At 44.1% G+C, this 26,236-nt stretch overlaps 1 protein-coding gene across 1 annotated transcript in view; it reads right to left on the reverse strand.

The window, feature by feature from the left end:
• Nucleotides 1-26,236, reverse strand: part of arhgap39 (Rho GTPase activating protein 39) — a 381,858-nt gene that overhangs the window by 261,778 nt on the left and 93,844 nt on the right. The window contains exons 4-5 of the mRNA XM_068052219.1: nucleotides 25,194-25,209; nucleotides 16,871-16,901 (exon numbers count right to left, since the gene is read on the reverse strand). Of these exons, the coding sequence (XP_067908320.1) occupies nucleotides 16,871-16,901; nucleotides 25,194-25,209 (47 nt within the window). The remainder of the gene's footprint in view (nucleotides 1-16,870; nucleotides 16,902-25,193; nucleotides 25,210-26,236) is intronic.

Raw genomic sequence — 26,236 nt, forward strand, 5'->3', positions numbered from 1 at the left:
AGGGACATAGATAGGCTGCAGAGCTGGGCTGAGAGATGGCAAATGGAGTTTAATGCGGAAAAGTGTGAGGTGATTCATTTTGGAAGGAGTAATAGGAATGCAGAGTACTGGGCGAATGGGAAGATTCTTGGTAGTGTAGATGAACAGAGAGATCTTGGTGTCCAGGTACATAAATCCCTGAAAGTTGCTACCCAGGTTAATAGGGCTGTTAAGAAGGCATATGGTGTGTTAGCTTTTATTAGTAGGGGGATCGAGTTTCGGAGCCACGAGGTCATGCTGCAGCTGTACAAAACTCTGGTGAGACCGCACTTGGAGTATTGCGTGCAGTTCTGGTCACCGCATTATAGGAAGGATGTGGAAGCTTTGGAAAGGGTGCAGAGGAAATTTACTAAGATGTTGCCTGGTATGGAGGGAAGGTCTTACGAGGAAAGGCTGAGGGACTTGAGATTGTTTTCGTTGGAGAGAAGGAGGTGGAGAGGTGACTTAATAGAGACATATAAGATAATCAGAGGGTTAGATAGGGTGGATAGTGAGAGTCTTTTTCCTCGGATGGTGATGGCAAACACGAGGGGACATAGCTTTAAGTTGAGGGGTGATAGATATAGGACAGATGTTAGAGGTAGTTTCTTTACTCAGAAAGTAGGAGGGGTGTGGAACGCCCTGCCTGCAACAGTAGTAGACTCGCCAACTTTAAGGGCATTTAAGTGGTCATTGGACATATGGATGAAAATGGAATAGTGTAGGTCAGATGGTTTCAACATCGAGGGCCAAAGGACCTGTACTGCTCTGTAATGTTCTAATTCTAAAAAAATTTTTAGAGTACCATTCTCAAAGATCACTACCATCTAAGTACTCATCATAATCATTGGGCTAAAGGGATGCTCACTACAATGACATGGAAAATAAACTTTCCCCCTCAACAAATAAGATCACAAGGACCCTGCTTGCTCAAGTGGTGAGATAATTTAGTAATTAGTTACCATCTCAATACATAACTTGTGATTTAACATATTTTAAAGCCCAGTAATTCCCCCATTCGATAAATTGTGTTTCACATTCCTGGATGAAATAGCAGGATCCTTTATAAATAATATATTTCTTTAAGCTTAGTAGAAGCTTATTACAATGCCTGATTTGCCAGCCAGATGTAGGCCATGGATTGGGTGCATGTGGCAGAGATAAACGGACAGGGGAAGAAACTTACTTTGAGAGGATAGAATGATTGAAAGAACTGACAGTTCTTTCTGGGGCAAAGCATACACTGTGCCACAAAGCAGTAGCATATAATTGAGTCTGCAATTACCCACACATTTCCCAATCTCAGTCATACCATTATCAGGCGGCAACAAGCTACAGCATAAGGAAGAGAAAGGTTCATGGGGTAAAATATCTGCTGACTTTTCTGCATTTCCACGGGCTGGCTGCAGAGTAGCGCTGACTGAGACCTTGCAGCAAGTCACCTGGACATAATAATAGGAAATGCAAGAGGGGATGGAATAAAATAATTTCTTACAAGTCCAGAATGGAGAACTGGTTATAGAAAAATAATGAAATAAAGTAGAAAAAGATAGTTATTTATAGACTATCAGTGGTTAAAACTCAATCCGATCCTGCAATAGTTGTGATAATCCATATGGAGACTACACAGGCATTGCTATTTCCAAAACACCAGAAGGGGGACACAGTGTAGCACAGAATGCACCTCAATATTCTGCTGAAGCACACATCCAAGGTGTGTGTACTGCCATGGCCAGCTGTAATCAGAAAACAGTACAAGAATAGTCCAGTTTTGACAGTTCTGAAAAAGGTAGGGATTGTTTGGGAGGTGATAAACCTACAGACTTGCATAGACCACAAACGCTTAGCTTGATCCTAGACACATGCTGATCTTAATTTAGGGAGGGTTATTCACACCTGACCAGTGTTCAGCAACATCTGTTGGAATGGGCACTTAAGCGAACGTCAGGTGAGAACAAGATCACCATTGACTGTGATACCTTTCAATGTGAGTTGCATCTCTGCAGTTTTACGATGGACATGTGGCAGATCAGCACACACAGAAGCAGTTAGCAACATCAACTGATATGTGATTCCCTCTTACACCTGATATTTGGGCAAATGGCAAAGGATTGTTCATCAAAGAACATCAAAGGCAACCAGCAAAGCACTCGGCTGAAGACTTCTAAGGGCCAATGAGCCACAAACTGCTTAGCCAGGGACATCAAAGGAAGTAGCAGGTAGTCAGCAGTGGCCAGATTTATCAGAAGTCACACTCTTCAGGCAGAGACACAAAGGAAGTTACAAGTAGGTAGTGGGGTACTGAGGGAGAAATTGGAAGGAAAAGTTTACCTCCACTAGTCAATTGTAATACCAGTAAGCGGCCACTCTTGAGTTCAGTATGTGATAGGGCAACAGAAAAGAATGTGGTCCATTGTCTCCTCCTATAATCTTCATCTGGAGATAGCTTTTCAGCCTTTATTATGGTATTAGCTGCTACATTGTGATGGCATAATCAGTGAAATGGAAAAAAAGTCAAAATATTGTGTTTTGTGACTCTTGATGGCAGAGCAAACAGTTGCAGAAACTGCCAAATATGCAACACACGGCTGTAACACAGAATCCAAATCTATTAAACACCAAGGAGGATTTAATCGGCAAAGCACATCAAAGAAGGGGAAGAAGAGAACAGAATGGTAAAGCAGATATGGCACAAACACTGCTGTCATCAGATCTACAGCAGAGACAGAACAAAAACCTTTGCCTTAATTCCCAAATATTTTCAAGCACACTCGCTGTTTTAAATCTTTTCTGTGGGGAATTTAAAGACATTTACAAAAGGAATATTACTCAATTGAAATGGAAGACATTTGTGTTCGCTTCCACCCCACACATATGCACAAGCACACGCTCAGCTTAGTTCTGCAGGCAGAGATAAGAATAGATTTTCTGTCATACAGTGTGCACTAATCTTCTTAATGGAGAATGCATTCCTTTTGCTGTATTCAACAGGAGGGGATTACAAGCTGCAGGAACCTGAGACTTATACAGTTTCCCTTGTTACAGCCAGAAAGTTAAGTGGGAGGTAGGAGGGAAGAGGAGGATGGGGGTTTGGCATTTTACACAGTATAGGGAAGAAACAGAGGTTCCTTCTCCACATCCTCAAAAGATGGAAGCAGATAGTGCTGCGAAATTAGGTCTCCAAATCTTAACTTCATGATTCTGGTTACTGTGTGAGAAGTGAATGGGGGTGGGTGGGGGGCAGTGTAGAAACAGTTGGTGCTGGAGCAGCACAAATTGCATACTTACAAACCAATCCTGACTGTAAGTTAAATCTCTTTCAAACTGCAGCACACTCTACTTCTTTAGTTTGCCACCAAGACACTGATGGGGGTGGAGGGGGGAGTAAGAAACATCTCATTTATGGGAGACTTCACCTTTCCAAAAGGAGAGCAAGAGGACTGCTAGGTGCAAAGGTCCTTTTATCTTGGGTATCGGCTGCAGGAGATCAACACTAAAACACCATTCTCCTGCCTGAATTTAGTGCTATTATTTTTCTCTGTTCCTCTGTAGCACCTTTGGAAAGTAGTTCAGAAAATGGATCCTAGTAGTCTGACTGCGCTTAGCTTCAGCAGACACCTGTTCTGGCAGTCGACTGCATTCACTCAGAGTAAAAGCCTTTAAAATGTGGGTCAAACCCAGCCAACAAGCGATGAAACTCTTCTTCTCCTCCCCAGTTGACCTGCGGGTAAAGATCCCATTACAGACCACAAAGTCCTAATCAGATCCGAGATCCATGCTGAATTAGCTGATCTTAGTTCAGGCAGGGTTATCACTCCTGACTGGTGTTCAGTGACCTTTGGTGAAAAGTGCACTTAAACGAATATCAAGACAGAACAGGATCACCATTGACTGTTAGACAAATGATGGTAAACCTTTACAAATCACTGGTTGGGCCCCAGCTGGAACATTGTCTCTAATTCTCAAGATCTTAGTGAATGTGCAGAGAAAATTACTAGAATGTTACCAGGGAAGAGGCTAAAGAGCTGGCATTGTTTTCCTTGAAACAGAGAATGTTCAGGGGAGATTTAATAGAGGTGTTGAAAATTATGAGGAGTTCTGATAGAGTAGATCAGGAGAAACTGTTTCTACTGGCAGGAGGGTTGGCTACCAGAGAACAGAGATTTAAAGTATTTGGCAAAAGGCCAGGAGAGAGAAAATGAATTCATTTATTTTCTCACACAGCAAGTTGTTATGATCATGAAAGCATTGCCTGAAATGGCAGTGGAAGCAGATTCAACTGTAACTTTCAAAAGGGAATTGGTAGCTGTTTCAAAAGCCCAGCATGATATGATGGAACAAATGGCAACCTTCTGTGCTGTATGATTCTATGTGATGCCTTTCAATGGGAGTTGCATCCCTGCAGCTTCACAAAGGACACATGGCATAACAGGCAGGCCCAAAAGCACAGAATAGAAGCCATTAGACGATAACGACTGATAATCGATTCAATCTTCCACTAACTCAGGAGGAAACTTTCTCGTGCTAATTACACACTTGCGTGCATTGCGTCGTAAATTCTGGGTCCTATTTGTTTTTGCAAAGTTTCCTGTGGGGGTCCAAGACTTGGTTGCTGTGTAAGGCCTAAATCACTTGGCGGGCCTTTTCTTACATCACTCAACCTGGGAAAATGCCAAGTTGATCCGATCTTTATTGTTGTCCTTACATGAGGCTGTGGATTTGGACTTGTGTTCATCCAGAGCAGTTATGATTCACCTGAAGGACTGACCATTCTAACCTATTTTAGAAAATGAGATAGCTTGAGATAGCAATTTGATACTAAATTTAAAATGACTGAATGCATATAATTTTGAAATACTTTCTAACCTTAAATATCCTTCCCAACATTTTCCCTCCTATCTGTATCCTCTCTGTGCTAAAATCATTCTTTGCCAGAATCGTGACACTATGGAACTTCTGTTACATCAGACTTTGCTTTCTCTTAAGCACAACAAGCCTGCATCATATAATCACTACTTCCTGATCTTAACCTTAGTTTCTCAATGAAAAATGAATACAATTTACTTTCAGTCTCTGTGTGACATGACTCACATTCTGTCACAATCTGGTTAGAATGTTAACCAAAGCAGCAGGCATTTAGAGAGAAACAACTTGCATTTTTATGTAGTACCTCATGACATCGTCAGGACATCTCAGAGTCCCTGACAACCAGTGAATTACATTGATAGTGGAGGTACATGCATCAACCAATCCACAAAGGGCAAATGAGATGCATGATGAGTCAGTCAATCTGTTCCTGGTACTCACGAGAGGTATAATGTCAGATTGAGGGGGTGGGTGGAGGGGAAATGGAATTCATGGGGCTCAGTGGTTAGACAACATTTGTCATCAACATAAATAACCTGGTTACCAAAACTAAGTGTTGTGTATTGTAGTAGCGTAGATTGAGTGTTGTTTAAAGAAGTCTCAGGTTCTTCGTAGGGCTAAAGAATAACTCCATTATATACATATAACTATTTACACTCTCCACAAGCCTGTCTAGACAGCACCTCATGCTGCTTCAAGCTTCTTCCCAGCGTAATACCCTTGTAACTATTACATCATCACTACAGTGGGAGGGGTTTACTCTCACTGTTTCAAACATTAACCCTTTCAAACCTTTATAGTACATCTCCCCCCAAGTCATTATGCCCATCTATTTTTGATATTTTTTATACACACATTCATTCATTTTGACCTTTCATACTATCCTATCTCCCTCCAAGTCTCTGTCCATCAGAGATTCAGCCTATCAGGATGCATCATGACTCTCACTGATAGTGTTCTTGTCGGGTTCGGAAGATCGGTAGTCTTGCTTGAAAGTCTTTTTGGACAACTTGGACGGCCTTGACCAATGTTTGTAGTACCCTGTCATCTCTGGGTTTCATGATCATCATCTGGTTCATCCAGATAAATGATTGATTGTTGCTTCTGTGGAATAGGATTAATGTTTCTCCTATTTTGTCACATCATACTCTTTGCCATGCGTACTAGATACAATCTCTGATCATTTTTATCTTTTTAAATGACAACATCTTCCCATTCTAGGTCATGTATCCATACATTCTCACCTTCCTTTAGCTGAGGCAAGTTTCTGCTATGAAATCTTTTGTTATAATTGTGAGCATGTTGGTTCCTGCAGTACTTCTATCTTGGACTTTTCAGTAGTCTTTGACGTCTAGCCCCAGAAGTAGTTTTCTAGGCAAAATGGGAAGTTAGGTTTTTATCCTCCTCCCATCAACAGCTCAGAAGGTGATACACACACAACAGAGTAGATCAATAGTTAATCAATGTAGTTGGAAGATCTTCGTTCTTCTTCAACAACCCCTTTACTCCTCTTTCGGCTTTGCTGTTCGACTGAGGATATTGTGGTGAACTCGTGAGATGGTCAAATTCCCATTTTCTTGCCAGCTGTGTGAAGTATTCATTTGCGAACTGTGGTCTATTGTCTGACACGACTTTGTCAGGATACCATGCATCACAAAGATCTCCTGCAAAGCTCACATAACAGATTCTGTTGTTGTTGTGTACAACCTTTTCACTTCAATTCATCGTGAGAAATAATTGATCACAATTATATAGGATTTTCCGTTGTCATAAATAAATCTATCCCTAGCCGTTTCCATGGTCTGGTTGGAAATTTTGTTGTGATCAGAGATTCTCACTGTTCAGGTCTATGTATTGCATATACTTGGCAGTTCAGGACCATGTTTTCTATGTCTTTTGATATTCCTGGCCACCACAAGGATGACTGAGCCCATGCTCTGCACTTCGTTATGCTATATGGCCCTGATGTAGATGTAAAAGATATCCAATCTGAGTGAACTCAGAATGACTAGTCTGTTATTATACACCAGCAAATCATCGATGATTGTACAGTGTTTTCTGAATTCGTAGAACGTTTTCATGATCTTACCACCAGGATGTTCTTGAGGCCAACCCTGTGTACAGTATTGATGTACACAAGTACATTCATCTTGCTTTTGGGTGTGATGAATTTCATGCAGTTTCTGTATACTTGCTGGCCACTGTTGTGCAGTATCTTGTGAATACCACTCTATCTCATCCACAAAGTTCACGTCCTGTTGAGTTAGACATTCAAACGTTGCCCTTAATAACGCATCAGCGGAAGTTTGCATCTTTCCCTGAACATATTGTCACGAGAGTTTTGTTTTAAAAAAAATAACGAGGAGGTCTTTAAGACTGCGAAAAAAGGACTTTCCGTGAGCACTGAATGCTGACACTTGGTGTTTGAAGTGCAGGCTGTAAAACTTGTATCCAAGCAACAGACAGATTTATGACTGTTTGTGACTTGGTTATTGAAGGTTTAGTTTCACTTTTGGGTTGAAAAGCCAGTTGCTGCTGGGGGGACCTGTGTTTGCAGAACAGAAAAAGACCTCTCCCTGAAAGGAAGGCTTGTCTCTCTTGTCAAAAAAGGAATCCTACATTTGAGTTGCGGTTGTATTCCTCCTGGAGAGACAAAAAGACTCCTGGAGAGGAAAAGACCCAGACAAAGAGGAGTTGCTGCTCTCTGTGGAAAAAGGCTCTTTTGCTAAGAAGTCCTGCATTGTTAAATGTAACAAATTCCTATTGTCTCCAGTCTCTGAAAAATCTCTGCCTCAAGCATAATTCCTGTTATTCCTGTGCTGTTTTGGGAGATCCTGAAATCTCAAGAAAGTTTCTACTGTTAGACTGCTATTTTAAAATTTAAGTACACCAGTTGCTATACCTTTTGCTGAAAGATCTATGTGATGCCTGCTGGATATGCCTTGAATGCCTACCCATCACAGATTGTTCATCAAACTCGCCTGGAGAGACTTCGAGTGGCATCTGACTATTTGACTCTGGGACACCTCACCAATCCAGAAATATCCTACCAGACTGTGACAATTAATTACTTTATTATTCCTAAGAAACCATTAAAACTTAAAACAACCTTTTAAAACCTGTTAACCATTGATTTTTGAATGTATGTGTGTGTGTATGAGGGTTAGGAAGAATAAGTTATAAAATCTTATTGGTTTAATAATAAATAGTTAATTTTGTTGTTGTTTAAAGAAACCTGGTTTGGCGTGCTTTATTCTGAAGGATAAATAAAGTGTATTAATTTGGCTATTTTCTGGTCGGTGGGAAACTTTACTAATATGCTGTGACCTGTGGAGTAGTGGGACTGAATTAACAGTGCATTACTCGCGCCTTGGTCGTAATAATATACGGTCTTGTACATATATCCTACTTGAAAGCGACTGTTTGATTCTGGCTGTTTGACTTGCCCATCTCTTTGAGTGAATGTAGGTCTCAGCACGCCTTTCTGCTTAACAGGGAAAATTCTTGGTTTTTCAAAACGAATGGTGTTTCCATAATCTGTCTTCCTTTACATTGGAGAGTTGCTTGAAGCTTACCCTTCACCTTTAGTTGGATCCCTCCTGGACCGTACAACTGTGTGTCCGCTGGTTGTAAACAATGTATTGTCAACCATGCCTCTTGGTCTGAGAGAATTGTGACACGATTTGAAATGAGTAATATGTCCATTGACATAGATGTCTGCCATCCAAAATTCTTGATTGGGATCATTAAATTCCCCTAGGAAGTCTCCTGGTTTATCTTTCACTGGAAGTTGTTCCACCTCATTCACCACTCTATGTGTGAAAGTTTTTTGTTTTGTAAATTTGAGAGACGAGGTCTTGCTCTGGCACAGCTTTCCAAAGTGGCCTGTCTTTTTGCAATTAAAACATTCTGCTTTATTAGCAGGACCCATGATCACGTCCATGGGTCTTTCTGGCTATACAGCGCTGGCACGGTTTCACAGTGTCTTGCACCCTCTCACCTGTGTGTATCTTCTTATCCGGAGATAGATTTTCCATCCTAGGCTTCAGGAACCGAACCATCATCGGATTTTTTCTGATCAAAGGCCTCTCATCAGGCAGCAAAATAGCTCTGTTTTGTCTTTGGACTTCTGCCTGTCACACCATCTGAATCGCTTTCTCAAGTGTAAGGTCATCTTTGGACTGAAAGGGGTCTGACAAGGACTCATCAGCTATTTCCACTACTATTCAGTCCCTCACCAAGTCAAACTTCAGCTCTCCGTACTTGCAGCTCTTTGTCAATCTGTACAAATCATTAATGAAAGCATCCATGGATTCACCTATCTTCTGGACTCGATTATTAAATTTTGCTCTTTCCAGGATCTTATTACTTCTCAAATTAAAATATTTGTCGAAAGCTTGTAATACGTCTTCGAATTTGTCCGAAGCTTCATTTATGCCTTGTCTTACGATCATGTCATCAGCAATGGCACCCACGGAGTACAAAAAAGTATTAACTTGCTCAGCCTCTGATTTAGTGTAGCTGAAAAGCAAGCAGTGGAGGCCAGGTCACTGAATTTATTCAAGGCCGAGTTAGATTTTTTTTATAGACAAGGGAATCAAGGGTTATGGGGGGCAGACAGGAAAGTGGAGTTGAGACCACAATCAGATCAGCCATGATCTTAGTGAATGGTGGAGTAGGCTTGAAGGGCCTTCTCCTACTCCTAAGTCCTATGTTCCTATTTGAAATCTTGGAAATCTTTTTCTGCACATTGACCAATTTCTATCTGATTGGGTCCTTCCCAATTCTGGAAGCTTTCAGGCATCATATGTTTCAAATCCCTTCTAGTAGAGTGTTTCCCTTTGTTTAAGAATTTTCTTTTCTAGGCTTGCTTGCTTTACTGGAGGTGTCCCAGTTCTTTTCGGGAGTTCTCGTTCTTTTTGGGAGTTCCATGGTTTTTGAGGATTTCCTGCTTTTCTCAGGAGTTCCCGCACTGTTCGAGGATTGTCTGTTCCACCCTCACGGAAAACCTGAGTGAAGTATTTTTTTTTCTCTGTTCACAGTGCGCAGTTAGAAAATTACTGCACACTTTTCAAAAGGCTTCTTACTCGACCCCCAATCGTGGGTACTATGACTCGCCCGATTGCTGGATTCTTCTCACAGGCCATCACGCTTCTGTGATGCAGCCTGTATGTCTCTGCGCTGACATGCCAACTGTCCTTGTCGTCCTTCGGCTACAAGCAGCTCCAGAGTGTTTCACAGCCTTTTCTGCAGGTAAGCAGTTTTCTTCAGTCTTTTGGCTCTACTGTACCAGGCAAGTATTTTTCTTGAAATTCTTTCATCGTTTGCTGCTGCTGTCATATTGTGTATTGCAGTAGCATCGATCGAGTGTTGTTTAAAGAAGTCTCAGGTTCTTTGTACGGCTAAAGAATAACTCGATTATATACATATAACTATTTACTCACCTCTTGCTTCTTCTAGCTTCTTCCCAGCCTAATACCCATGTGACTATTACATCATCATCACTACAGTGGGAGGAGTTCACTCTCAGTCTCAAATATTAACCTTTCAGGCCCTTATACGACACTAAGTTCAAAGTTTGTGAAATTTGCTCACAATGGTAATGTGGTAAGTCCATAGCCAGGGGCATAGATTTAGGGCAAGAGATAGAAGGCTTAGAGGGGATTTGAGTTTTCACCCAGAAGGTGGTGAGGATCTGGAACTCACTGCCTGAAAAGCAGAAACCCTCATTAAATTTATAAAGCACTTGGATATGCCTTGAAGCACCGTGACCTACAGAGCTACAGACCAAGGGCTGGAAAGCGGGATTAGGCTGGATGGCTACTTGTCGGCCTGCATGAACACAATGGGTTGCATGGCCTCCTTGCATGCTGTAAATTACTATGATTCTATACTTAAAAATTATGTTCATTATTGGCCGCCATGTTATTAAAAAGACACTGGGAAAAAAAGTGTAAAGGGCAACAGGCTGAGCCCTAATGTAAAGGGGATGATCTATGAGAAAAGATTAGAGAGGCTTAAAGTTTACAGATTAGAAAAAAGGCCTTACTGAAGTAAATAAAATTAAATAGAATTTACAGCACAGATACAGACCATTTGGCCCAAATGGTCTATGGCCTGTGTTTATGCTCCATACGAGCCTCCTCACATTATTTATCTCACCCTATCAGGATCCTTCTAATCCTTTCTTACTCATATTAATCTAGCTTTCCCTTGAATGTGTCAAATGGTACCGATCGTGTAAATGCAGATTGTTACTTCAGAGTAAACAATGAAACAGACTCAGAGGACATGAGTGGAAATGAGTGAAAAACACATATTCAGAAGAATATATTTTCTCAAAGAATAATTTACGTTTGTGAGGGTCTGCTATGTAAGATTGTTGAGGGAAAGTTGGATGATGTGATAGGTGGATCAGGGCATGAGAGGGATGATCTTCAATGGGATGAAGAGCCACTGTTAATGCTGCTATGAAAGGACAACAGTTCCTGTTTCCACAAAGTGCCACAACTACCCCATCAATATTACCATTTCTATAGCATAATAGAAAGCATAAAAGTGAAGCCTCCTGTACCCATATCTTCTCAGCAAAGCTGGTTAATGCCAAGTGAAATTGCAACCACCTTAAAACTGAACTGGTAAATTTTTCAATTAAAACATTATCTGACCAAAGTACTATTTACAAAACTGGATGCTCCAGATTAAAGAAACTAGGGCAAGTAAGCAAGGTAGCTCAAATAATCTGTCTTTTACACCTGGTAAATTATTACAGCAGACATAGTAAATGGAGCACCAACACTATCAGTGAAGGGGTTGAAATGGTTAAATATTTTGTTAGGTTGGTCTTTCAGTACAACCTTACAGGTTTAAAGGCACCTACTCAATATAACCCCTGCAGACAGGACATACAACAGGTGCATCAGAGCGGGAAACCAGGAAAACAAACCGTTACATGTATAAAAATTACAGCCTCAAATATCTAGTGGATAGTCCATCGCTTGAGCATACATTGCGTTCCCCACAAAGGCAGCATAAAATGGATATTCTTTTTAAACAATTCTCTGTTGCATCAATATTTGGGCGGCACAGTCTCACAGCTCCAGGGACCCGGGTTCGATTCTGGGTACTGCCTGTGCAGAGTTTGCAAGTTCTCCGTGACCGCGTGGGTTTTCGCCGGGTTCTCCGGTTTCCTCCCACAGACAAAGACTTGGCCATTGTAAATTGCCCCTAGTGTAGGTAGGTGATAGGGAATATGGGATTACTGTAGGGTTAGTATAAATGGGTGGTTGTTGGTCGGCACAGACTCGGTGGGCCGAAGGGTCTGTTCCAGTGCTGTATCTCTAAATAAAATAAAAATTAAAAAAAATAAATAAATTTAACTTCACGGTCACCAAATCCCTTCAGCTGTTAAGTGTGGCTGCGCTGATTTTTCAGTTACTTTTGTAAAGACTCCCTCTTTTGTAGGATAATAGCTCATTCAAAATCAGATGCCCCTTTCCTCCTGCCCCCCCCCCCCCATAAAGTACTCCACTGTCATTCTACACTATATATATGGTGATAAGGAGAGAAAAAGAGAGGGAGAGAAAGAACTACATAGAATATACAGCACAGAAACAGGCCATTCAGCCCAACTAGTTAGCAACATCATCTGAAAGCACAGCATTAGTTTTCACATGTATGCTGACCACACCCAGCTCTACCTTACCATCACTTCACTTGATTCCTCCACTGTTACTAAATTATCAGACATCCATTACTGGATGGGTAGAAATTTCCTCCAATTAAATATTGGGAGGACTGAAGCCATTGTTTTCGATCTCCATTCCAAACTCCATTCCCTAGCTACAGACTCCATCCCTCTCCCTGGCAACAGTCAGAGACTAAACGAGTATGTTTGCGAGCTTGGTATTATATTTGACCCCGAGGTGAGCTTCCGGTCACATATTCTGGGTATCACGAACTTTGCTCCGCTCAGCTCATCTGCTGTTGAAATCCTCATTCGTGCCTTTGTTACCTCTAGACTTGACTATTCCAACACACTCTTGGCTAGTCTCCCACATTCTACCCTCCATCATCCAAAACTCTTAACCCTCATCAAGTCCCATTCACCTATCACCCCTGTACCCGCTGATTTACAGTGGCTCAAGGTCAAGCAACATCTTGATTTTAAAATGATCATCCTTGTTTTCAAATCCCTCCATGGTCTCGCCCCTCCCTATCTTTGTAATCTCCTCCAGCCCCACAACCCTTCGAGCTATCTGCACTCCTCTAGTTCTAGCCTCTTGAGCATCCCCGATTTTAATCACCCCACCACTGGCAGCCGTGCTTTCAGTTGCTTATGCCTAAGCTCTGGAATTCCTTCTCTGCCTTGCTACCTCACTTTCCTCCTTTAAGACACTCATTAAAACCCTCTTCTTTGACCAAGCTTTTGGTCACCTGTCCTAATACCTCCTTATGTGGCTTGGTGTCACATTTTGCTTTATAATGCCCCTGTGAAGTGCTTTGGGATGTTTTGTTACGTTAAAGGCGCTATATAAACCATTGTTGTCAATGCTCGTGTTTATACTCCACTCAAACCTCTTCCAATTCCAACTACCTCATTGCCTTTCAGCAGATCTTTCTATTCCTTTTGTGTCAGGATGGATCTACCAGGAGGCCAGGCAGACAACCATGATGGAATGGATACCACTGCTCACTACTGTGGCTGAATTGAAAGGAAGAGGTAGTATGAGATTAAGGAATCATACTGTTAAAGCTACAAGCTAATCAGCAATATTCTTAACTGGGCTTACCTGACAGATTTACTATTTAAAGCTGTTAACACCCAACTAGATGTGAAACCTCACCATAAATTAACCTCGCTACTTTACGTCAATCTTGGACATTAAGCATAATTTAATTTTGTACTGAGGCCATCTGATGTCGAGTTAGCGCAATATATTTAAACCACCTGTAGGATTACTCATTTAGTTAGTGAATAACAAATGTTCAAGTATCGTTTATGTAGTCTCTAATGCTTAGTCTTCAGATACTAGTAATCATGTGACCTTACGTGTGCTAATAAAGAAACATTAGTCCATGATTTAACTGCCTGATAATTTCTTTATTGACTTAGGAAAACTCTTTCGCTCATGTGTCCTAAACAGAGGGCTTGATCAGAACAACAGTCAATGTGTTTCGTTCCTGTAAATGCAAGTTGGCTCAAGCTTGCTAAATTGCAGACAACCAACAAATTACTGACACGAAATGTAAATCTCTGACTGGTTCTCGCATGAGGAGTTAAGGTAAACATGTTAAAGAGCTACCTGTGCCTTCAATTACTAGTCATAAAGTGTTAGCTGTGGCTCAGTTGGTAGCACTCTCACCTGAGTTCAAGTCCGCCTCCAGGACTTGAGTACAAAGATCAAGGCTGACACTGGAGTGCTGTCCGTCAGAGGTGCTGTCTTTTGGATGAGACGTTAAACCAAGACCCCATGGACATAAAAGATCCAATGTCAATTTTTCAAAGGAGAGTAGGGGAGTTATCCCTAGTATCCTGGCCGATATTTATCCCCCCGAATAAACATCACAAAAACAGATTATCTGGTCAAATTGCTGTTTGTGGGAGCTTGCTGTGTGCAAATTGGCAGCCATATTTCCTACAACTTACTTTGCTGGAAGAATTAGAATAGGTGGATCGTTTTTCGGCCAGCACAGACACGATGGGCCAAGTGGCCTCTTTCTGTGCTTTAAACTTTCTATGATTCTAACAGTAACTACATTTCAAAAATACCTCATTGGCTGTAAAGTTCTTTGAGACGTCTTATGGTTGTGAACGGTGCTATATAAATGCAAGTCTTTTTTTTCCTTATAGGGTTTGCAAACCACAAGATTCTTACCAAGGAGATTGCAGTTTAATCCTTAAATGTTATTAATAAATTATACTTGGTCTGTGTGAACTCCTTGACTGGTTTTAATTTCCTGAGCAGTTTGGAGGGGAATTTTCCATGGTCTTTTTTTCCCCTCGTTGGCTCTGATTTTCTTCACAGTTGTGCAGTGAAAACAGAAAGTGCTGGAAATACTCAGCAGGTCAGGCAGCATCTGTGGAGAAAGAAGCCAAGTTAACATTTCAGGTCAGTGACCTTTCATCAGAAAAGACCTGAAACGTTAACTCTGTTTCTCTCTCCACAGATGCTGTCCGACCTGCTGAGTATTTCCAGAACTTCCTGTTTTTATTTCAGATTTCCAGTTTCCGCAGTATTATGCTTTTATTTTATGGTTCTGGAGTGGCTTAGGGGGTTGGGGGAGGGATGAAGAAGTGTTTAGTCATGATGCTCCAGTCATTCTGAGTGTGGGGCAGGCTTGATGGACCAACCGGTCTCTAACTGACCATTAATTTTGGAGATTTGTGTGCAATATTTGAAGAGCAGCTGGCTCTCATTGTCCAAGCTCACCTGCTGATGTTCATGAAAAAAAAGTGAGGAGATAAACAAAAACATGATTTAGGGCCCCAACATTAATGAAGATCTACTCAGATGAAACTGAACAGAACCACTGGAGGGAGAGAGAGAGGGAGAGAGGGAAAGAGAGAGGAAGGAAAAGTAAGTAAGTAAGTAGTGCAGTCACTGTTGTAATGTAGGAAACGTGACTGGCTTCTACATCAGATCATTGACACCTGAAGGTGAATCCTTGCAATAAAATACTTCACTCAGTTTATCGTCTCGTCAGAAAGACGGCACTTGTTACAGCACAGTCCTGGAGTGTCAATATGGATTATGTACTCAAGTCTCTGGATTGGGGTACAAGAGGAGCTCTTTATTCTGAAGTCGGTAAAAGGCATTTTAAAATGCATTTTGCCACACGTCGAATGAGGGAAGAGTAATTATTTAATGTTGGAAGTATCCCTTCCTTATCAAAATCTTTTTGCCAACTGTAGATGGTGGAAACAGACAGTGCACATGTACACCTTGAATACTTATGCTGCTTTTAACAATGTGACCCTGGAATAGCAACGGAATAGCATCAGTACATTTAATACTAAAGAACTCCCAAATCCCAAAGAGATTGCAGTTTAATCCTTTAATATTAGGCTAACAGTTGGGAGATGCCAGTTAGCTGGAAAGATGCGGTCACAGACAACTGCTTTAATTTCTGATGCAAACCGAGGCCCTGATATCTGTGAAGCCTCAGGCTGAGCTATCCTGACCCTTACAAGTAGGCTCTAATTGCAATGTTTAACCTCCTAGTCTTGCCAAGTATCACAGTGTCTGTTTATAAACCACACACCAATCATGCTGCACTATATGCTGGAAGCATCAATCAAATCAGAACTGTCAGAAACAATAAGCTGCCTGTAATAGATGGCTGTTTTTTACATCATTGGAGCAGGCTGCAAAAGCCATCACACACAATCACAGCATTTCTTTCTCAAATTGAGAAACCAGGGTGAGTGATCAATAGTGCAGGAGATCACAAAGATTGAAAACAACTGCAACAATAACATACATTTAGATATTATTTTTAAGATTGTGAAATGCACTTCACTAAAGGTGAGTGAGACTGAGCGGGGAGTTCGGGGAGGTGGACAAAGCAGAGGCTGAAGATGTAGGTTTTGTGAGTGAAATAAGACCCTACAAGGCAGATGGGCTCAGGAAGATAGCTGAGACTGTGATAGCTGAAAGGCCTGCTAATGATGCTGGAGGGCAGAAGGGGAAATCCATTTGGTTCACTAACTCCCTTTAGGGAAGAAAATCTGCCGTGCTTACCTGTCTGGCCTACATCTGACTCCAGACCAACAACAATGTGCTTGACTCTTAAATGCCCTCCGAAATGGCCTAGCAAGCCACTCAGTCTGCCTTGTAGGGTTTTGTTTCACCCACAAAACTTAAATCTACAGCCATTCAGTTGTACCAAACCACTAGAGAGAAGTCTAAAAGGAATGAAACTAGATGGACCATCAACCTAGACACCAGAAACTGTTCAGCACCATTCGCGACTCCTCAGATACTGAAGCAGTCCATATCCATATGCAGCAAGACCTGGATAACAATCAGGCTTGGGCTGATAAGTGACAAGTTACATTCACACCACACAAGTGCTTGGCAATGACCATCTCCAACAAGACAGAATCCAGCCATCTCCCCTGGACATTCAATGGTATTACCATTGCCGAATCCCCCACTATCAGCATCCGGGGTGTGGGATTACCAGTGACCAGAAATTGAACTGGATCAGCCATATAAGTACTGTGGCTACAAGAGCAAGTCAGAGGATGGGAATTCTGCAGTGAGTAACTCACCTCTCGAGTCCCTATTGCCTGTCCACCATCTACAAGGCACAGGTCAGGAGTGTGATGGAATACTCTCCACTTGCCTGGATAAATGCAGCTCCAAAAGCACTCAAGAAGCTCCACACCATCCAAGACAAAGCAGCCTGCTTGATTGACACCTTCAACATTCACTCCCTCCACCGCCAACGCACAGTGGCAGCAGTGTGTACCATTTACAAGATGTATTGCAGCAACCCACCAAGGCTCCTTCGACAGCACCTTCCAAACCCGTGACCTCTATCACCTAGAGGAACAAGGACAGCAGACGCATGGGAACACCACCACCTGCAAGTCCCCCTCCAAACCACACACCATCCTGAGTTGGAACAATATCGCCGTTCCTTCACTATTGCAGGGTCAAAATCCTGGAACTCCCTTCTTAACAGCACTGTGGGTGTACCTACACCACATGGACTGCAGCAGTTCAAGAAGGCAGCTGACCACCACCTTCTCAAGGGCAATTAGGGATAGGCAATAAATGCTGGCCTAGCCAGCGATGCCCACATCCCGTGAAATAAAGAAAATTATAGAACAAGCTCAGAAAAGGAGAACAACAGCAAAGTACTGCAGATGCTGGAAATCTGAAATAAAACAGAAAATGCTGGAAATACTCAGCAGGTCAGGCAGCATCTGTGGAGAGAGAAACAGAGTTAATATTTCAGGTCAACTGGGAAAAGTTATAAATCTAATAATTATAAGCAGGTGAAATGGGGGAGGGTGGAAAAAGAACAAAAGGGAAGGTCTGTGATAGGGTGGAAGACATGAGAGATTAACTGACAAAAGAGTTGGTAGTGCAGGACCAAAGGGAGTGATAATGGGACAAATAAAGAACCAAAAGATGTGTCTCGAGGAGGTGTGAATGGCAGAATGATAAACAGCTGCCATCCAAAAGCAAAAACCAGAGAAAAGCAAGAATAAGACTGAAACATGCAAAAAAAAGGGAACCAAAATGGGGGCAGTGATTACGATCTAAAACTGAACTCAATGTTGAGTCTGTAAGGCTGTAAAATGCCTCAGGAAAGAGAGGTCAGCATGACAGCAAGATGGTAGGTGCTCAGCCTACTGAAGTGTTCCCATGAAGCTCAATGTAAGCTCACAGAATGGTACCTCATCTTTCGATTAGGTATTTACAGATGGGCGTGCTTTCCAAAATGGGGTTTGGGGAGGGAATCTGCAATTGGATCCAACTGCTCTACACAAACATCAGTAGCGCAGTCTCAATCAACGGGTGGGAATCGGAAAGTTTCCCGATCAAATCTGGAGTCAGACAGGGCTGTCCTCTGTCCCCGGTCTTGTTTGTTTGCTGTATTGAACCCTTTGCTGAGTCTATTAGGAAGGATGCGAGCATAAGAGGGGTGACAATCCCAGGCAGCGGAGGCACTCAGGTCAAAACCTCCCTGTACATGGATGACGTCGCCGTCTTCTGCTCGGATCCGCTGTCCGTGCGCAGACTGATGAGCATCTGCGACCAGTTCGAACTGGCCTCGGGAGCCAAAGTTAACCACGGCAAGAGCGAGGCCATGTTCTTTGGGAACTGGGCTGACCGATCCTTTGTCCCCTTCACCGTCAGGTCAGATTACCTGAAGGTGCTGGGGATATGGTTCGGAAGGGCCGGGGCGTGCACCAAAACATGGGAGGAGCGAGTAGCCAAGGTACGACAAAAGTTGGGCATGTGGGGGCAGCGATCTCTCTCCATTGTGGGTAAGAACCTGGTCATCAGGTGCGAGGCGCTCACGTTGTTGCTCTACGTGGCGCAGGTCTGGCCCATACCCCACTCCTGTGCCGTGGCAGTCACCCGAGCCATTTTCCGCTTCGTCTGGGGATCTAAAATGGACCGGGTCCGGAGGGACACGATGTTCAAATCTCTGGACATGGGCGGGAAAAATGTACCCAACGTGGCCCTCATCCTGATGACCACCTTCGTGTGCGGCTGCATCAAGCTATGTGTAGATCCCCAGTACGCAAACTCCAAGTGTCACTACGTGCTGAGGTTCTATCTGTCCCCGGTGTTGCGAAGGATGGGCCTGGTCACATTGCCGCGGAACGCACCATGCAGTTGGGCGGCGCTGTACCACCTATCCTTCGTGGAGCAGTTTCTGCGGGAAAACACCTTTGACCACCGGTCCATCAGGCAGTGGTCTGCACGGAATGTCCTCAAGGCCCTACGGGAAAAGGAAACGGTGGATCCTGTCGGATGGTTCCCCGAGCAGACCGTCAAAGTCATTTGGCGGAATGCCTCATCACCAGAACTTTCAAACAAGCACCAAGACGTAGCTTGGCTGGTGGTGAGAAGGGCCCTCCCCGTCAGATCCTTCATGCACACCCGAAGTCTCGCCCCCTCCGCACAGTGCCCCCGCGTTGGCTGTGGTGGGGAAGAGACGGTCGCCCACCTCCTCCTGGAATGTGCCTTTGCAAAGCAGGTGTGGAAAGAGATGCAGTGGTTTTTGTCAAGGTTCATCCCAAGCAGCTCTGTAACACAGGAGTCTGTGCTCTACGGGCTGTTCCCAGGGACGCACACCGAGACAAACATCAACTGCTGCTGGAGGACTATCAATTCGGTGAAAGACGCCCTTTGGTCTGCCCGAAACTTGCTGGTCTTCCAGCGCAAAGAGTTGTCCACCACCGAATGTTGCAGACTGGCACATTCCAAGATCCAGGACTACGTGCTGAGGGATGCACTAAAGCTTGGGGCAGCCGCAGCAAAGGCTCAATGGGGAAAGACCACAGTGTAAGGTTCCCCCACCAAGCTGGACTGAGGGGCTGGATCCATGGGAAACCCCTCGAACTGTATCGTTAATATTCTCAATTGCTGTAAATGTAAAACTGTAATTGACATGACAATTGTGAAACGGAAGGGTTGGGAAGAAACTCATGACAGTATTGAAGGAAACTGATCTCCCTTGCAATGTTTGTATTTTTTGGCGCTGTTTGGAAACTGTTTGGCAATGTAATTTTTACAGATTTTTATGAATAAAGTATATTTTGAAAATTAAAAAAAAAAAATTTACAGCCTCTTCTTCCTGCTTAATGTTGACTACAAGATTCTGTCCAAAGTCATAGCCAGTCGAGTCAAGTCTGCTCTGGAGTTGGTGATCCACCCTGACCAGACCTGTACTGTACCCGGCAGGAAGATCTCTGATAGCCTCGCGCTACTCAGGGATACGATCGCCTATGTACAGGACAGGAGGGTGGACACCTGCCTCATCAGCCTGGACCAGGAGAAGGCTTTTGACAGGATATCGCACACCTACAAGATGGACGTGCTCTCTAAAATGGGGTTTGGGGAGGGAATCTGCAATTGGATCAAACTGCTCTACACAAACATCAGTAGCACAGTCTCAATCAATAGGTGGGAATCAGAAAGTTTCCCGATCCAATCTGGAGTCAGACAGGGCTGTCCTCTGTCCCCGGTCTTGTTTGTTTGCTGTATTGAAGCCTTTGCTGAGTCTATTAGGAAGGATGCGAGCATAAGAGGGGTGACAATCCCAGGCAGCGGAGGCACTCAGGTTAAAACCTCCCTGTACATGGATGACGTCGCCGTCTTCTGCTCGGATCCGCTGTCCGTGCGCAGACTGATGAGCATCTGCGACCAGTTCGAACTGGCCTCGGGAGCCAAAGTTAACCACGGCAAGAGCGAGGCCATGTTCTTTGGGAACTGGGCTGACTGATCCTTTGTCCCCTTCACCGTCAGGTCCGGGGAGTGCGCCAAAACCTGGGAGGAGCGAGTAGCCAAGGTACAACAAAAATTGAGCATGTGGGGGCAGCGATCTCTCTCCATTGTGGGTAAGAACCTGGTCATCAGGTGCGAGGCGCTCACGTTGTTGCTGTACGTGGCGGCAGGTCTGGCCCATACCCCACTCCTGCGCCGTGGCGGTCATCCGAGCCATTTTCCGCTTCATCTGGGGATCTAAAATGGACTGGGTCCGGAGGGACACAATGTTCAAACCTCTGGATAAGGGCGGGAAAAATGTACCCAACGTGGCCCTCATCCTGATGACCACCTTCGTGTGCGGCTGCATCAAGCTGTGTGTCGACCTCCAGTACGCAAACTCCAAGTGTCACTACGTGCTGAGGTTCTATCTGTCCCCGGTGTTGCGAAGGATGGGCCTGGTCACATTGCCACGGAACGCTCCATGCAGTTGGACCGTGCCGTACCACCTATCCTTCGTGGAGCAGTTTCTGCGGGAAAACACCTTTGACCACCGATCCATCAGGCAGTGGTCTGCACGGAATGTCCTCAAGGCCCTACGGGAAAAGGAGACGGTGGATCCTGTTGGATGGTTCCCCGAGCAGACCGCCAAAGTCATTTGGCAGAATGCCTCATCACCAGAACTTTCAAACAAGCACCAAGATGTAGCTTGGTGTTCCGAAGAAGGGTCACTGACCCGAAACGTTAACTCTGCTTCTCTTTCCACAGATGCTGCCAGACCTGCTGAGTGATTCCAGCATTTCTTGTTTTTGTGCCAAGATGTAGCTTGGCTGGTGATGAGAAGAGCCCTCCCCGTCAGATCCTTCCTGCACACCCGAAGTCTCGCCCCCTCCGCGCAATGCCCCCGTGGTGGCTGTGGTGGGGAAAAGACGGTTGCCCACCTCCTCCTGGAATGTGTCTTTGCAAAGCAGGTGTGGAAAGAGATGCATTGGTTTTTGTCGAGGTTCATCCCAAGCAGCTCTGTAACACAGGAGTCTGTGCTCTACGGGCTGTTCCCAGAGACAAACATCAACTGCTGCTGGAGGACTATCAATTTGGTGAAAGACGCCCTTTGGTCTGCCCGAAACTTGTTGGTCTTCCAGCGCAAAGAGTTGTCCACCACCGAATGTTGCAGACTGGCACATTCCAAGGTCCAGGACTACGTGCTGAGGGACGCACTAAAGCTTGGGGCAGCCGCAGCAAAGGCTCAATGGGGAAAGACCACAGTGTAAGGTCCCCCCACCAAGCTGGACCAAGGGGCTGGATCCATGGGAAACCCCTCGAACTGTATCGGGAAAATTTTTGTTTGCTGTAAAATGTAAATGGCATGACAAATGAAATGGAAGGGTTGTGAGGCAACTCATGATTGTATTGAAGGAAACTGATCAGCTTTGCACTGCTTGTATTTTTTGACTTGGTGCTGTTTGAAACTGTTTGGTAATGTATTTTTTTAACAGATTTTTATGAATAAAGTATATTTTGGAAATAAAGATTTTTTTTTACAGCCTCTACACAAGATAAAGATCAGCTGTTGCTGGAGGACCATCGACTCGGTGAAAGACGCTCTTTGGTCTGCCCGATACATGCTGGTCTTCCAGTGCAAAGAGCTGTCAACGACCGAGTGTTGCAGACTGGCACATTCCAAGGTCCAGGACTATGTGCTGAGGGACGCACTATAGCTTGGGGCAGTTGCCGCAAAGGCTCAATGGGGAAAGGCCACTGTGCAAGGCCCTTCTGCTATAGTACAACGAGGTGCTGGAACCCATGTAAAACCCCTCAGGCTGTATGCACCAAAGACTGTTCAACATGAAATGTAAATTAGGGTACGTTGCAAATATAACCTGTAATGGCAAGTGTAGTGAGGAACCTCATGTACTGTATCGAAAGAAACTGATCAGTATTGCATTTACGTAATGTCAAATTTGAACTTATGTAATGTATTTTTACAAATTTTATAAATAAAGTAATTTTCGGAGAAAAAAAACTTTACAGCCTCTACATGGCACAGGTCTATACCCCACAGCCCATACCCCACTCCTGCACCACAGCAGTCACCCAAGCCATCTCCCGCTTTATCTGGAGATTGCAAATGGGACGTGTCCACAGGGACACAATGTATAAACATCTAAAGGGAGAAAAAATGTACCCAACGTCACCCTCATCCTGATGGCCCCCTTTGTGTGTGGCTGCATCAAGCTGTGCGTAGACTCTCAGTATGCAAATACCAAGTGTCACTACGTGCTGAGGCTCTATCTGTCCACGTTGCCGCAGAATACACCATTAAGTTGGACCGGACCATACCACCTGCGACTCGTGGAAAGGCTTCACAGTAAAACACCTTTGACCACAAATCCGTCAGGCAGTAGTCCACACGTAACGTCCTCAAGGCCCTGCGAGAAAAGGAAATGGTGGACCCTGTCAGATGGTTTTCTGAGGAGACTGACAAACTCTTTTGGCCTCATTGCTAGAACTTTCAAATAAGCACCGAGAAGTAGCTTGGCTATTGGTGTCAGATCCTTCCTGAAAGCCCAGAGTCTCCGGCTGGAATGTGCCTTTGCAAAGCAGGTCTGGAAAGAGATGTATTGGTTTTTTTCAAGGTTCATCACGAGCAGGCTGTTCCCAGGGACGCACAGCGAGATAAATATCAACTGCTGCCGGAGGACCATCAACTCGGTGAAAGATGCACTTTAGAATGCCCGAGGGCGAGCCCAGCACATCAATGCAGAAGATAAGGCTGAAGCATTTGCAACAATCTTCTGCCAGAAGTGCCGTGTTGATGATCCATTTCGGCCTCCTCATGAAGTCCCCAGTATCACAGATGCCAGACTTCAGCCAATTCGATTCACTCCATGTGATACCAAGAAACGACTGAAGGTACTGGATACTGCAAAGGCTATGGGTCCTGACAAAATTCCGGCAATAGTACTGAAGACTTGTGCTCCAGAACTTGCCGCGCCCCTAGCCAAGCTGTTCCAGTACAGCTACAACACTGGCATCTACTCGGCAATGCGGAAAATTGCCCACGTAAGTCCTGTACACAAAAAGCAGGACAAATCCACCTGGACAATTACTGCTGCATCAGTCTACTCTCAATCATCAGTAAAGTGATGGAAGGTGTCATCGACAGTGCTACCAAGCGGCACTTGGTCAGTAATAACCTGCTCGCTGACACTCAGTTTGGGTTCTGCTAGGGCCACTTAGCTCCTGACCTCATTACAGCCTTGGTTCAAACAGGGACAAAAGAGCTGAACTCAAGAGGTGAGGTGAGAGTAACTGCCCTTGACATCAAGGCAGCATTTGACCAAGTATGACATCAAGGAGCCCTAGCAAAACTGGAATCAATGGAAATTAGGGGGAAAACACTCTGTTAGTTGGAGTCATACCTAAACACAAAGGAAGATGCTTGTGGTGTTGGAGGTCAATCATCTGAGCTCCAGGACATCACTGCAGGAGTTCCTCAGGGTAGTGTCCTAGGTCCAACCATCTTCAGCTGCTTTATCAATGACCTTCCTTCAATCACAAGGTCAAAAGTGGAGATAGTCGCTGATGATTGCACAATATTCAGCACCATTCAAGACTCCTCAGATACTGAAGCAGTCCATGTAGAAATGCAACAAGACCTGGACAATATCCAGGCTTGGGCTGATAAGTGGCAAGTAACATTCACGCCACACAAGTACTAGGCAATGACCATCTCAAATAAGAAAGCATCTAACCATCTCCCCTTAACATTCAATAGCAATACGATTGCTGAATCCCCCACTATCAACATTCTGGGAGTTACCATTGACCAGAAACTGAACTGGAGTAGCCATACAGATTTTGTGGCTGCAAGAGAATGTCAGAGGCTAGGAATCCTGTACTGAGTAACTCACCTCCTGACTCCCCAAAGCCTGTCCATCATCTACAAGGCACAAGTAAGGTGTGTGATGGAATACTCTCACTTCCCTGGATGGGTGCAGCTCCAACAACACTCAAGAAGCTCGACACCATCCAGGACAAAGCAGCCTGCTTGATTGGCACCCCACCCAAAAACATTCACTCCTTCCACCATCGACGCACAGTGGCAGCAGTGTGTACCATCTACAAGATGCACTGCAGCAACACACCAAGGCTCCTTAGACAGCACCTTCCAAACCCGTGACCTCTACCAACTAGAAGGACAAGAGCAGCAGATGCATGGGAACACCACCACCTGCAAGTTCCCCTCCAAGTCACACACCATCCTGACTTGGAACTATATCGCCGTTCCTTCATTGTCGCTGGGTCAAAATCCTGGAACTCCCTTCCTAACAGCACTGTGGGTGTAGCTACCCCACATGGACTGCAGCTGTTCAAGAAGGCAACTCACCACCACCTTCTGAACGGCAATTAGGGATGGGCAATAAATACTGGCCTGGCCAGCGACGCCCACATCCCAAGAATGAATAAAAAACAAGCCTGCTGGTCTTGCAGTGCAAAGAGCTGTTGAAGACTGAGTGTTGCAGACTGGCACATTTCAAGGTCCAGGACTATCACAGAAACACAGAATTTTTGCAGTGCAGAAGGAGGTCGTTTGGTCCATCGTGTTCGCACTGGCTCTCCGAGAGAGCAATTTACTCAGTTCCATTCCCCTGCCTTCTCCCCTTGACCCTGCACACTTCCTTTTCATGTAACAGTCTAATATAATAGACTACGTGCTGAGGGACGCACTACAGCTTGGGGCAGCCGCCACATCGATGTCCCATGCTTAGCAGTAATATTGTCTCCTGAAGTCAGTATGTATTTGAGGAATAAAAGAGATGATAGCGGGTGCTGAAGTGTTCCAAAATCAAGAAAAAAGACTTCTTATAACTGGTCAGGATTTTGGTAGCCATTTTAATCTTGCTTGGTTTCTGTAGGTTGGGAGAAGTCCTTAAGTATTGCTCAAAATGTCATGAATAATTGATTTGCCTTTTGTTATTAAGCTGGGTGACTGCAAGCAATCAGCTCAATTGTTTACTTAATCAGCAGGTATATGAAAAATATATGAAAATATCATTCCTAACAGCTGGGTTATCAGAATCCATTTTGTTCTGTATAAAAGTTAGGTTTGATTGTCATTTTGAACTCTTAACTCTATGTCTTGAATTCAAGGTGGGAAAGGTAAATGGCCCACAAGGTATCTCTGATCATGCCCAGGTTGGAATATTTTGCAGCCTTCTTCCAATTCAATACTCTTCCACAGAGGCTCAATGAACATCAGATACTAGATTTATCATATCGATGTTGTTCCAATTTTAGTATCATTAGGAGTGCTAGCCAAGTGTTGTCTCCTTTATAATTTTTGCATCCAGACAGGTGTGAATTATATACTGCATAACCAAGGAAAATGTTGT

Source organism: Heterodontus francisci, chromosome 2 (genome assembly GCF_036365525.1).
Source record: "Heterodontus francisci isolate sHetFra1 chromosome 2, sHetFra1.hap1, whole genome shotgun sequence".
Taxonomy (NCBI): Eukaryota; Metazoa; Chordata; class Chondrichthyes; order Heterodontiformes; family Heterodontidae; genus Heterodontus; species Heterodontus francisci.